General features: G+C 40.3%; 1 protein-coding gene across 1 annotated transcript in view; it reads right to left on the bottom strand.

The window, feature by feature from the left end:
• Positions 1–2,581: 2,581 nt before the first annotated feature.
• The window catches only part of LOC146549734 (visinin-like protein 1), a 29,492-nt gene continuing 18,055 nt past the window's right edge, over positions 2,582–14,018 (bottom strand). The window contains exons 2-4 of the mRNA XM_085261803.1: positions 13,171–13,344; positions 10,127–10,342; positions 2,582–10,046 (exon numbers count right to left, since the gene is read on the bottom strand). Of these exons, the coding sequence (XP_085117929.1) occupies positions 9,849–10,046; positions 10,127–10,342; positions 13,171–13,332 (576 nt within the window). The 5' untranslated portion in view covers positions 13,333–13,344 and the 3' untranslated portion in view covers positions 2,582–9,848. The remainder of the gene's footprint in view (positions 10,047–10,126; positions 10,343–13,170; positions 13,345–14,018) is intronic.

Below are 14,018 nucleotides of genomic sequence, written 5' to 3'. Positions count from 1 at the left end.
CAGAGTCTGAGTTCCCACCTTGTAGATGCAATCTTGTCATTGCCTTGGGTTAGATTAGGTGGGTAGGGTTTCCGTAGTCACCAATGATGAATTACAGTCATCCCTCGTTTATCGCGGGAGTTACGCTCTAAAAATAACCCACGATATTTTTTACAATTATTATAGATGTTTTAAGGCCGTAAAACCCCTCACTACACGCTTTATACACTTTTCTCAGACAGCCATGAACATTTTCACACTTTTCTCTCTTGTTTAAACACTCAAACCTTCGTAGGTCCAGAACATGGGAATAGAGCAGCTGCGAGAGAATTCAACATTAATCAGTCAATGGTACGGAAGTAGAGGAAGCAAGAAGAATGAGTTGAGTAAAGATTGACTTATTTGACTGTTTTGTTTCGCTTCATGTGCCTTATAATCCGAAACATACGGTAACTTCTACCTTCCTTTACCATGTCCAGAAGTCCAACTTTTTGTGCGATGGTTAGCATCTTCCTCTACCTTTTGGGTGTTACTGCAGGCGATGGGGCGGTACAAATGTTTAATCGACATTTTTGTGTTTGTTGGGGACTTACAACTTACAAACATACAGTACAGCACTTCAGAGTCACACTGCTAGCAATGAAAGAGTCATGTAAATTTGACAAGATGAATGCCTTCCGTACTGTAAGGAGACACGGCAGGAGAGTGATTGACAATGGTCTACAGCCAATCAGAATGCAGAACACGATGCGCTGTGAAAAAGGGTTAGGGTTAGGGGTTAGAAGAAAAAGCATGCAAAGTTGCACAAAAAAATCAGTGAAACAGTGGGGCTGCCAGTATAAGAGCTTCCAGCTTCATCCAGAGGAAAGACCGAGAGTATGGAGGGACCCGGAGTATAGGTGATATAGAGCAGAGCTGTACAGTACTCACTACTGTTTCTGACTCCTCATCCTCGCCCTCTCCATTACGTCACCTCTTCAACCTCCTCATCCACTTCAAGTTCTCAACTTACCAAATGGTCATCTGCTCCTTGTGAACTCATTCTATTGTAGCCTTTCCCTTAGTGTTATTTAACCTTTGCATTAATACATTTTGATCCAAGAAATCGGTGTTGCTTACTCCTTCTTTAACACTGTATACTAGTCAACATGTGGTGGCCGGTGTTCTAGTGATACCTGGACCAGTGATCACCCTTTAACTGAATAACTGGACATATGGCTGATGGGAGACAGAGGATGGAGGGACAACAGCTGAAGGAGTTTTCTTCACAACAGTCATAATAGGGTTTTTATAAAGCTGAATACCATGTTATATTAGAAAACCCTAACAATGAGACAAGTGAGTTGAAGGGTTGATGCCAAACTCTTAAGTTTAATACGTGTGTGAATATTTCAACATGTTCATGCTCTGTCAAACTATCTAACACTTGCAGATGTTGCAGTTATACTCTGTAATGTGAGCTGGACTTATAATGCAACTTGCTGTGAATACGTATATTAAAAAAGCACCAGTGTTGCTCTGTCAGTGCTAGTATTTATGCTGAAAGGACGTAGTAGCTCTTTTTTCCTCTCCTCATCCATTCCGGTGCACTCAGGGCCATCCGTGCACAACACGACAGAAAGTTCCTTGGCAGGCCGGTCCATCTAACCGGTCTCAGGGTTGTCAAACATAAGACCTTGAGGCCAGAATCGACCCGGGAAGGACTCCAATCCAGTCCACTGGCTTTGGAAAATGTGAAATGAAACAATGACCTTTGCGTGGTCTTTGTGAGGACTTTCTTTTAAAATGTCACCGACATGCTGTTAGGACCTCAAAGCTGACTTGTCTCACAGCTCCATCTGGTGGCTGCTCAGCAAACTGCACCCCCCCTTCACCGTGACCTCTATTGCTGCAGTGTGATTCACGGTTTCTCTGCTGCTCCCAGCTTGTGTGTGTGCACATTTGGGCTGTTTGGCTTTCCACTGAGCTGAAGCCTGATGCAACAAGGCTCAGAATAGATTTATATCGATCCGTGATGGATGGCTAGGGAATGAGTGATGGAAAAAAAAAGGGCCAAGTAAGTGGAGTTTAAACCGAGGAGTGAACCAAAAGCAGAGAGCTGATAATATCGCTGTGATGGGTTTCTGGGGCTTCTGTCTTTATATGTTTCCACAAATACAGAGTCCTGTAAAGATACAGGCACTAAAACAAGCGCATAAAATGTGTTGTTTTTGTGTTTCCAGGTCTTACAGAGAGCAATCCGAAGCTCAAATCTCATGAGTCATTTCATCGTGTTCCATTATTTGTCCTCGCCATCCAGCTGAGTGAATGAGAGTGTGCGGATACCGGAGGTGACATTAATTTTTGGAGTCCTAAAATTTCCACGCTTATGCATCAATACGTGGAGTGAAGTAGCGTGTTTTGTGTACTCGTATCCCTGCGCTTTGGCCTGGGCACGGTTACCATGAGAACAGCATGAATGGTGACATCACTGCAGCAGTGTGACATCACTGCTAGATGGTGACTCATGCTTATGTTGTGTGTGAGCATAAGAGAAAAATGGAAGAGAGAGAACGCTGAAATGTATGAAGATGCAATCCGAAGGAAACACCAAAACAAGAAGTCACTCTCAACATCCACGTGTTTTATTCTATGTAACAAAAATAATGACATTGTTTTTGTTCTAGGAGTCTAACAATATTGAAAACAAAAGAAAAGCAAAAAGTTATCCAACTGGACAATCAGACATTTATGTGAACATCAAAGAGAAAGGTTGAATTTAATTAGATCACACAAAAGAGCACAAATGAGCCTCCGTCAAAATGAAGCATTTATATTCATGTCACGAGCTCGGTGTGTACGTGCCTATTACAACCGCAGCAGTCATCACAACGCAATCCTGTCCTTGGCACGGCTAGCTTTCAACGTATTTTTGAGTTGGGCATTGCATGACAAAGTAACCACAAAAACAAAAGCCTCTTGTGTCTGCAAATCTCAGGGCTGAAAGTAAAAGTGGCTCCCCAGCTTCGATGTGGGGCTAATTAGGATGGACAGTATCTAATCAGCAGCGGACATCAGCACACTGTGAAGCCACTTTGCGAGCCAATCTGTTCTAATCAAAGCATTTGACCGCATATTGGTCAATAGAAAATTGGATGATTAACCAAGCTGATGACAATAATGTAGCAAGTCAAAACAACAAAGCAATAAGCACCAAAGCAGATAGACCGTGCGGTCCTGTAGTTCCTAACTTCACTGGTTTACTTAAAAACAAGTCCAAAAACATCTTCCAGAGAAGACAGACAATCTAGTTTGAATTATTTTTGTGTATCAGCTTTCAATTTACTCTGACTGCAATTTTGATTTTGAAAAATGGGACAACTGAGTTGAAAACTGAGATTTGGTTTACTTAAATCTGCAGGTTTCATTTGCACTCGGGAGCCTTATAGTTGCAATGACAGGTTTTTTGGATGTTGGTTGCAACATCTCATTATTGCAATACTAACACGTAGTATTATCGCCAATAAAGTTGCCATGGGGAACACTGTAGGAAATACTTATTTACAAATACCCAGTGTACAGTTAGCATAAACTTAGAGCTAGTTTAGTGCTAGTATTTGAATGTTTAGATATCTCAAATACCAGCAGCAACATCCTTTAGCTGGTTAACAACACCAGTCTCTTCTCCAAAGTTCCCTTAAACAACATTGTTTACAATCTCTAACCTATGATGACTAATAAAGTTTGCAATTTGGAATGTAAACTCTGTAGGTTAGCTTGTTTCTTGACTAGCAATTAGCAACTAGCTAAAAATCTCTATATTCTGGGAGAGGGATGAGAGCTAAAGTAAAATTCACTTATAGTTTTTCCATTTTTTCCACATATACTCATTACACACACACACACACACACACACATATATATATATATATATATATATATATAGATATATCTGTCCAGAAGAGCGCAGTCCTGGGAACAGCTAAGATACTGCGCAGGACCCTCAAGCTCCCAGGCCTCTGGTAGAGGACCCGAGCTTGAAGGATAAACCGCCCGCAGGGGCGTGCTGGGTGTTTGTTTATAGATATATAGATATATATAGATATATATATATATGCTGAAAACTTTTAAATAAAAAAGCATTTTGTCATAAAAAAGAACGTGATGTCATTTATTTGTTTTAAATATTAAAGTCCACATTGGCGCCTCTTTGCAGACTCAAACCAATGACACAAGCCGAGAGAAACATGTTCATTAATTTCAGATTTCTGCACTTCTTTTGAGAAAAACACAACTTTATCCATGTTTAGCATTTGATCTTCCGGCATGTTCATTACATCATAAACAGAGACTGTACAGTAAGGTGTGGCATTATATTTTCATCCACTGGGTGACACTGTGACACAGGACTATATTTCTTAATCATTCTTCCAATTCACACACCTCTCCTCACACCTTCAGGTTCCCCCTGCTCAACGAACTCCACATATGAGTGTAACCTGTAGAACTGCAACTGTAAGTTAACAAAACAACATGTCCCATGTTAGAGACAGCACAGTACATACTGAATATATACCAGCGGACCACAAAAGCAAATGTATTATGGGGAATAATACTCAGTGATTTTTACAAAGTTAAACTAGACTGAGGCATCTCTTTTTCCACAAATGATACAAATACAAAACACGTGAGCACTCGCGCAAACGCTGCATATACTAACCTCACTCTTTCACACACACTCTCTCTGTCTCTCTCGCTCACGCACACACACACAGTAGCTGTTTCATCATATGAAATTAGGTCTAAGCTAGTGGTACATTTACATATATTTGTTTATATTCATAAATACGATTACAGTCGTATTATAATGTACATGTAAGTTTATCGTTACAGTATCACACCACGGACGCTCTTTCTGTAGCTTTAGGGAGGGAAGATGTTGAGAAGGAGGAGGTAATCTGATTGGCTGGCAGGACAGGAACACAATATTTTTGTGCAAAAAGTGTGACTGGAAGAATCAAGACACTTCTAAAGGCTTTCAGAGGTGCTAAATTGAAAGATGCTGTCATGCTTTTTTTTTTAAAGACATTATTTTTGTATTTTAAAATTTAAGACACAAGGGTTTAATGATTGTTTGGATCGTGATGTTGATTAGATTGTAATTTTAGCTATTGCACTTTGTTTGATCCTCTGGTTTCCAACCATTTTTTTAACAAATAAAAAGGCCACTGTAGTATTTACTTCCTTCAATAAATGCAGCTCGATTTCAAGACTGATGAATCAGCCACTTAAACTGATTCACAGTTAAACTGTGACAATAAAGGTTTTTAATTTTAATGGGGGAACATTTATTGTCTCACTGAGATTTAAATAAGACTGATACCACTCTCATGTCTGTGCACCACTGCAAACACGAGTTATCTACAGTAATTCCCCTCCTGGCTACCTGCTTTCATTCATATTCACTTCAGCGTTTTGCTCTCTTTCACATTGATTTTAGATCTAAGCTGAGTTCAGAAAAGTTCCTCCCCCCTCCACCTATTATCAAAGCGTTTCCTCCCTGACATTTAAAGAGGAAGAAGACAAAAACGGGGGGAGAGCAGGAGAGGGGATGCCTGTTTCAGCTTTTAATGTGAAACAACAGTGAATCGTGGAGGCAGCTTTGGCCTTTCTGAGAAATACCGTTTGTGTCATAAGGTCTGCAATTACCGTCCTGATTATCCCGACTCCATGCTGCTACACTCGTTCCTCCTGCAGCTCAAATTGCTGGTCTCAGAAAAGGATGTTTTATATCAAGATGCATGTTTTTTTTTTTTATTTCAGTCAGGACTATTTTAAAAAAAGATTATTCCCAAATAGAGTGATTTATATTTAGCAGTTGGGCTCTTTTCTCAGGATCTCCTATCCTTCCTCGCGCATTAGTGGAGAGGAGCAACAAGACCCTTGGTACAGAACAAAGCACACAACATTGACATGGCACTAGTGTTGGGCTAGAGGTGGGTTGCAACTTGCTGATGTAGCAGCAACAGTAAGCAAGCTAAAGGTACTTTAACAGCCAACAGAACATGCTAGATATTGTAGTTTCTGTCCATTATTAGACAAAACAGTGCTCACAAACCAGACTTAACAAAATCTAACAGTGTTAAAATTAAACTTGTTAATGAAATAATGAATGAAAGAGCAGCTGAATCTTACAGCTGTTTTTCTCAGGGTGCTCTGACCCCATGTTTCCAAACTATTATTTATATCAAAGCAGACCCAAAAAGGTCCTGATTAAACAGGTAAGCAAAGATTTGGGATTTTTTTACTCTAAAAAACAAAAAAATACCAGAGGAAGTTCTTTTCTACAATGATTGTAGCCATTAAGAGTGATAATTACAGAGAAATATGCACCAAAAAAGAGCACATGCATATTTCTGACAGTAAAAAACCCTTGCCATCAGAGAGCTAATAGAAACCATAAAAATATCTTATATTTCTACACATGGTAGCAAATGGCAGGCTGATGTAACTGTCAGCTGTCAAGACATTATTGCATAAAATAATTATAAAGCAGGCCACGAAGGGAGCACCTGCTCAAAAAAGGTCTGATTATATTATCTGGAAGATAAAATTAAGTTTAACTTGATTATTAACCTTTTATGAAAACATAATGTATGTTAACCTTTCTGATTACATATTGATTTTTTAAATCGAATGTGGAAAACTTTTAGACGCAGCCACAAGTCACTGAGCAGTACATCAGTATGCCTCACCATGCTGAGACTCAAATCACCTCCCTGCCTCATATTTAAAGAGTAAAGCTTGTGGACACTGTGCTCTAATGTGTTACAACTGCCATATAACTGGCTGTGTGTTTGGCTGTCAAAGGACTAATGATTGCTGCGGCACATTCATGCACAAACACCTGCAGACAGGGTGGTTTGACCTGGCTTTATGAAGTGTGTTTACTCTGAACAAACATATACTAGAATTCATATACACACGTAGAGACATCACAAAAGACAAACAACGGAGTACCTTTCATTTACACAACTCTCTCTCCCTCTAGCAACACATTACATCTTTCTTAATGTTCAACTGGTCCTTGTTGGTCTAATATAAGACAAAACAGCCCATAGAGTATATCATCTAAACATGGGCTGTTGAGCTGTTGGCAGAGCTTATACTTGGATCTAATTAGATATTAAAGCAACATTTTAATTTTTTTCACCCACTTTCTTAACCACTTATCCAACTGAGGTTCGTGGGAGGACTAGAGTCTATTCCAGTTATCTTAGGGCACACCCTGCACATGTTGTTAGACTATTACGGAGCAAAAACATAGAGACAGACAACCAGTGACACTCACATTTGCACCTATGACCAACACAGAACAACCACTGACTGTGGGAGGAAGTCAGAGTACCTTAAGAGAAGCCACACAGGATGGCCCCAACAGGAGCGATGTGAAGTGCTAAGTACTGCATCACTATTCACACTGTGCTCATTTAATACCCTTCTAATGTCTCTAGGGTAAGCTGGGGCCATGCAACACTTAGCATAGCATAGCAAAAAGACTCAGGGGCAGTGTTGCCAACTTAGCGACTTTGTTGCTATATTTAGCGAGTTTTCAGACCCCCTTAGCGACTTTTTTCCAAAAAGCGACTAGCGACAAATCTGGCAACTTTTTCTGGTGTTATTGGAGACTTATGACGACTTTTCCACGTGAAAGAACGTATCGCTCTTACTCTCAACAAGCAGCGGGTGCTGCCGTGGGCACCTCGCCTTTGGCGGCAGGTAGTCCTCACGCAGCAGTCCCCCTCAGCTGATGTCAGAGCAGGAGATATTCACCCCTACGCTACAAACTACAAATGAATCGCGCATGAGTGAAGCCGCTGCTTCCCCCCTGCCCCCTTCCCAGAGCGGCGGTAACTGTACATTTTTCTTAGGAATGATGTTTTGTAGTTCATTGATTTAAGAATCAATGCACTACAATAAATCCTTCCAATCATTGCAAACTTAGAATTCGAATGTCCTTGCAGAGCCTTAAGTCCATCTTGTACATCCATACAAGTAACACTTGGAAACCAAAGCTAGGTAGCCAGCTAACCACCTCTGTGTTAACCATTACTGCAGATTAAGTTATTCATGTTGTGTATTTGTGCTTGGGACCCAGCTAGTTAACTGTAGTTTGCTTGCTTACTAATATTGCCACTAGCAAAATAAGACACTTTAGTTTTTTGTTATCCTAATATGGAGTTTGTGTTGTATTCTATTTCGTTCTAAGAGTTGGTCATAAAACTGCAACCAGGCTAGCTGTTTCCCTGGTTATCAGTTTATATGCTATGCTAAGCTAGCATCTCTTGACTCTATAAGAGGTCGTGTCCAAATTCATGGACTGCATCCTCCTGAGGCCGCATTTGTAGGCCGATTACGTCACAGCGACACGACGAAGGCTGTCCAAAATCGTAGACTCCTCCGAATGCAGCTGACCAATGCGTCCACATTTTCCCCGAATTTGAAGGATGGGTCGGGTGTGTCCTTCGTGGCCCACCATATCCCAGAATTCATAGCAGCCAATTCGAGTTTTCAACAATGGCGGCCAGTACTAAGTTTTTAATCTTATTACTCTTTCTGGGTCACAAAATAAACTTTTAACATATTTTCAGGCGAGAATGTAGCTGTGTAAAACTTCAACTATCTGCTCGGTTTATCAGGATATCACATGTTTGCAAAAGTGCTCTGACGTTTTCGGAGACGTCTGTTACCCACCACCTCGATAGCTAGCCGGGAACTCGAGGGTCACTGAAGCCGCCGAGAACGACAAAATCCCGGCACATCATTTTCAGATCACCGCGGTCTTTTGCTACTCAGGTTAAACGTAATATATAAGTCACTTAGACAACCTAAAAATTTTATTGTTTGCCTTTTTTCAGTGTTTTATTTGTTCGTGAGTAAATCGGTTTGTCTGAGATTAACGTTATTAGATTAGATTAGATAAGAAAAAACTTTTTTTAATCCCCCGGGTGGTTTTCGCACAGCTGAATAAACGTCAAACAGAAAACCGATTAAACAGAAGTGTGAGAAGGTCGAGAATTTACACCAGTGTCCTGTTATATTTTAGATAGGAAGGAGCAGACAGCTGAGTTTATTAAACTCCACCGAGACAGCGGTGACGCAAATCTGAAGGCTAGACCGTCCAATTTTACGTTTACTTCCGGCCTACCTGACCTTCTGAGGACCCGGCCCACATAGACTGTGAAGGCCGGGTCCTCAGGAGGATGCAGCCCATGAATTTGGACACATCTATAGTGATGTCAATATTATTAGTTAGCTTACATAATTTGGAAGTAAGCTACTTTACATTTACATGTTGTAAGTCTTGAAAACAGTGTACATGTTACACAAATAAAAAAGCAGATTAAAAAAAGATGTGATCTTTATACTTCAGTTGTGTTGCAGCCTTGTAATATCGCACACTAGGCACAGAGCCTGACAGCATGAACATCTGAGTGAGACTATTTCCTATGTAAATCTGTATTTTATTTCTTTGATCTGCGCTAAACAGAGCTGGAGGGATTTCCACTTTCCACAGATCGGGCTGAATTTATAAAGACGCTCAGCTGGACTGAAGCAGAAGTGCTTCAGGAGAGCTGCACAGCAGGGCAGCCCGGATAAAAGAATGGCATCAATCAGGGGGTCCGTGTTCCAAACATGGCTTATTTCCAGACATCACTACCTCAGAGAAAGGGAGAAAGAAAGATTCCCTGCCTCTCTCCTTCTCCTCCTCCTCTCTCTAGCAGCATCCCTCCCTTTCTCCTCCTGCTTCACTGTTCTCTCAGCCTCCTTCCTTCTCTAAATTCAGTTCAACTCTATTACCCTTGCTCTGTTTCTCCACCCCTCCCAGTCTACTTCTGCATGTCACACTGCAGCAGTAGGACAATGGAAGGGTCGGATTTGGCTGCCTCTTTAAACTCTTCCAAGGTGATCTCATCGTTCTGGTCCTTGTCCATCTTGGAGAAGATCTTGTCTACACGCTGCTGAGGGGTAAGCCCGTCCTCGTTCATACGCATCATGATCACTGTGCCTACCATCTTGTAGATGGCCTGCAGAGGGCAAAAAAGGGGAAATAATGCTCAATTTTGCCTTAAATACAATTAACAGTTTATTTTTAACACAGACACACCTCGATGATCTCCAGCATCTCCATGCGTGTGATCTTTCCATCTCCATCTAGATCGTACATGTTGAAGGCCCAGTTGAGTTTCTGCTCAAAGCTACCCCTGGAGGTGATGGACAGGGCGCAAATGAACTCTCTGAAGTCGATGGTCCCATCGCCATTTTTGTCAAACGTCCGAAACGCATGTTGAGCAAACTTAGAAGCATCACCATATGGGAAAAACTGCAGTTTAAAAATGAGAAAAACAAAAGTTTGCAATGAGACATTTGTGCCATTGGCCACTTTAGGTTCAACTGTTGACTGTTGAAGTATATACTATCCTTGATGAATAAACAAATGCAGTACAGCATGGGTGCTGAAGATCATTAATGTTACTTTAGGGTAGAGTAGCATTCATCTCTCAACCAGTACTGGTACTGGTATATTCTCTTCGGTACCAGTACCAAATGATACCCCTTTTTTTCTACACTGTACTTGCTCTGAAAACAACGGTGACAGTGTCAGGTGACAAAAGCTTACCCATCATGTAATTTGCAATTGACTGATTTAATCTCACTGTTTACTTGGTAGAACCAATATGTTCAGTACCCTAAAAAATACCTAAAGGTTTAACCAACCCTACATTCCTCACTTTAGTTTTACATTATTTTAATGTTTAAAATCATGCTTTTTTTTTTTTTAATTTCAATAAATAAATTTGCTGTAAAATTTTGTATTTGTGTATATTTTTGGACACAGACTCATCTTTTTGAGCTTTAGCCAGTGCTGTGTATAAAACATTAAAAGTACTAGCATGTTACTTTTACGGACTAATGCCAAAGTAATGTAACAACTTTCTCCAACAAGTAAATAAGCAACATTAGGGCTGTGCGATATGACCAAAATCTCATATCCCCATATAAGAATTCTATTGTCCCAATAACGATATAAATCACAAAAATGCAACATATTCTGTAAATTATGTGAATATCGGGCAGCTCGACTTGCGGGAAGTGTTTCCAGCTGCGCGTCGTGTACCTGGAGTCGAGTGTTTTAACCGATGCATGAAACTATACATTTTTAGACATAAGTTGTAACGGCCGCCGTTTTCTTTGTGAGTATTTATTACACAGCGTGCTGCGGGGAAAAGCCTGTTCTAACGTTTGAGTCTAAGGTTTATTTTTTAGCACCTGGCGGCTCTTTTTTACTTATCATCCGTAAATAATCTGCTCTTTCACGTGATTCTGTTTATTTTGAAAAGTCTCAACAGGATCTTGAGCTTTATTGTGAAAGGTTTATGTGGAACATAAACAAGCGGACACACGATGCTGTTACCGTCGTTGTTGCTAACCACAATGCATAAAACAGGCGCTTGTCCGTCAGTAGTGTGGTTATATTAAATATAAGAGAAAGAGAGAAAGAATAAATTAATATAGCCACTACAGTGACCATCAAAAGGATGAAAAAATGTTGCCGTAAACCGTTTATTTTGCGACACCACGAAACAAACGATAACATTAAATGAAACGATAGACATTTTTATATCGTCATCCGATATATATCGTTATATCAAACAGCCCTAAGCAACATACTGCATTACCTTTGAGAAAAGTAATAAGTCACATCAAATACATGACTTTTTTTGGGTAACAAGGCCAACATTGTTTTAGCTATATACCGAAACCTATTTAAGTTAAAGGTAGATCATGAATGTGGGCTTAAAAGCACATCTCAATGAGTAAACTCATTCAAAGTCTGTTACATAGACAGATTTGGGCTATGATGATAGTGTAGTACTTTTGTCTGGACGCCACTGCTGTAATCAAATGCACTCTCAGCATAAGTAAAACAGACATCCCTAAAGCTCCATAACAAGACAAGTCCATCAGAGAGACAGCAGGGACATTAGGAGTGGGTAAATCTCTAGTGTGGAGTATCCTGGGTGCAGTAAAACCACCATGATAAAATAATGTAAAGTGCAAGTGCTGGACATCCACAGAAGACAAACTTTATGGAGAGCCACAGGATCCTTCCAAGTGAAGAAAAGTATATTTTGTTCACTTCTTGTTTTTTTCAGTCGTGTTCATTTAAGTTAGGAGGTTGATGTGGTACAATCTGTAAGTGCCAATACCAAAGCTAAAATTCAGCCAAATGCAGCAGAATTAATGAGGTGTCACCTCACAGTAATGACCCTTTGACAGCGATTCAAACAAACTGGATGAAACCCACGAGTGTTTGAAGGTAAAGGAGTTGAATATTTTACAGCGGTCAAAAGAGTCACCTAAACTCAACCTGATCTCAGCCATAAATTTAAATTACTGAAGACAAAAGTCACAGAGCCCCAAAACTCTTAATATGTTTCACTAAACTGCTAAAATAACAACTGTCAGTGTATAAATACATAGACTAAACTGTACATCAAACTGACATACTGAGCAGCAATTACAGCTCTGCTTTTAAGCATTAATTGCTTGAAAATTAGCCTCATTTCTTTTTTTTTTCTTTGGCCACGTACACACAAAGTGCAATTTGCAAATACAGCATTTACCTTTCCAGCACTGACTAAGAACAAAATATTTTTTAAAGGATGTCGGTAGCTGGCTGTAAGAGACCCACGGAAGACCTGTTAGCAATGACACGCTGCTTATTAAAGGATTTTTTTCCTCCTTCTGCCAGCAGAACTTTGGAGAGATTATCCGTACAAACTGCAGTTGTTTTCTGTGCCCTTTAAAACCGAGTGGGAGTGAATGAGCCTGAGAGGATATGCAAAATTGATTTAAAAATATATTTTCCCCATCCAACCAATGAAAAATCAGCAGGCCTCTTTGCGGCACTGTGGCATTTTGAAAGCTCCAAATATTTTTGGAGGCAGTTTTAGGCAGCAACAGAGGCATTAATACAGGCTCCTCCTCCTTTATGTGCACTCAACAATTGATTAGTCAGCCTCAGTAACAAAGGCTTTCTATGTAACAGCACAACAATGCTATGAGTCATCTCAGATGTAACTTTTTTTCTTTATATAACTATGGGGAGAGAATGAGGAGGCAATGCTTGAGACGGCTTACTCTCACCTTGACATAGAGCTGCTGAAACTCCTCCAGGTTCAGAATGCCAGAAGGACAGTCTTTAAGGAAGCCCTTGTACCACTGCTTGAGCTCTGCCTCATTGAATTCAGTGCTCTTGGTCAGGTCATCCAGGACCTCTGGAGCCAGCTTGCTGTTGTGTTTCCCCATGATGCCTCACCTCTGTTGAAGAGAAGCAGAGAGAAAGAGAGAGCGGGAGGGTGACCACACAGGTGATGCAGAAACAACAGCAATAGCAGTGATGCCCCTGAGCACTTGCAACAAGCTCGGTCTCTGAGGATGGATGCAAACGAGGAATTACTTACACACAGCCAAACTCAGAGAAAGCCCTGCTGCCTTCCTGTGGCTTTGCCTGTCAACATAAATCATCTTAGCATGGCGCTCTGTCACACAGTAATCGTTTATTTATATTCCTCTTGCTTAAAAAGTTTATCATTATTTTTTAAGACAATTTGATCCCATTCATCTTAGTGTGTCTTACTATCTAAATATTTATATTATTCCTGTTTGGTTTTAGATTTAATGCTTTGGAACTTCTGCTTTTAGTTTATATCAATGACGTTTAATACTCTGACTTAAGTTTAGATCAGAAGCCCTGTGAAGACAGATTTTGGCTTATCCAGATAACTTTACAGTTAATCCTACGAAGGTGGTTCAGTTCTAATCAGGATAATTTGCCATGGTAATTTATGCTGTGAACCTAACCTGCTCTAGAGCAGATCTAGATTAGGGATCAACATGTATGAAATCACTGACTGATGACCAATCAATTCTCCAGAAAATAGCGTCACCATTCCTGGTAGACTCCTCAGACCTTTATGCATGAACGGTAAGAA

The sequence above is a fragment of the Mchenga conophoros genome, linkage group LG22, assembly GCF_057382185.1.
Source record: "Mchenga conophoros isolate Kocher_MC1m ecotype Shallow Benthic linkage group LG22, M_conophoros_male_GT1.1, whole genome shotgun sequence".
Lineage (NCBI taxonomy): Eukaryota > Metazoa > Chordata > Actinopteri > Cichliformes > Cichlidae > Mchenga > Mchenga conophoros.
This window is presented reverse-complemented; position numbering and strand designations above follow the sequence as displayed.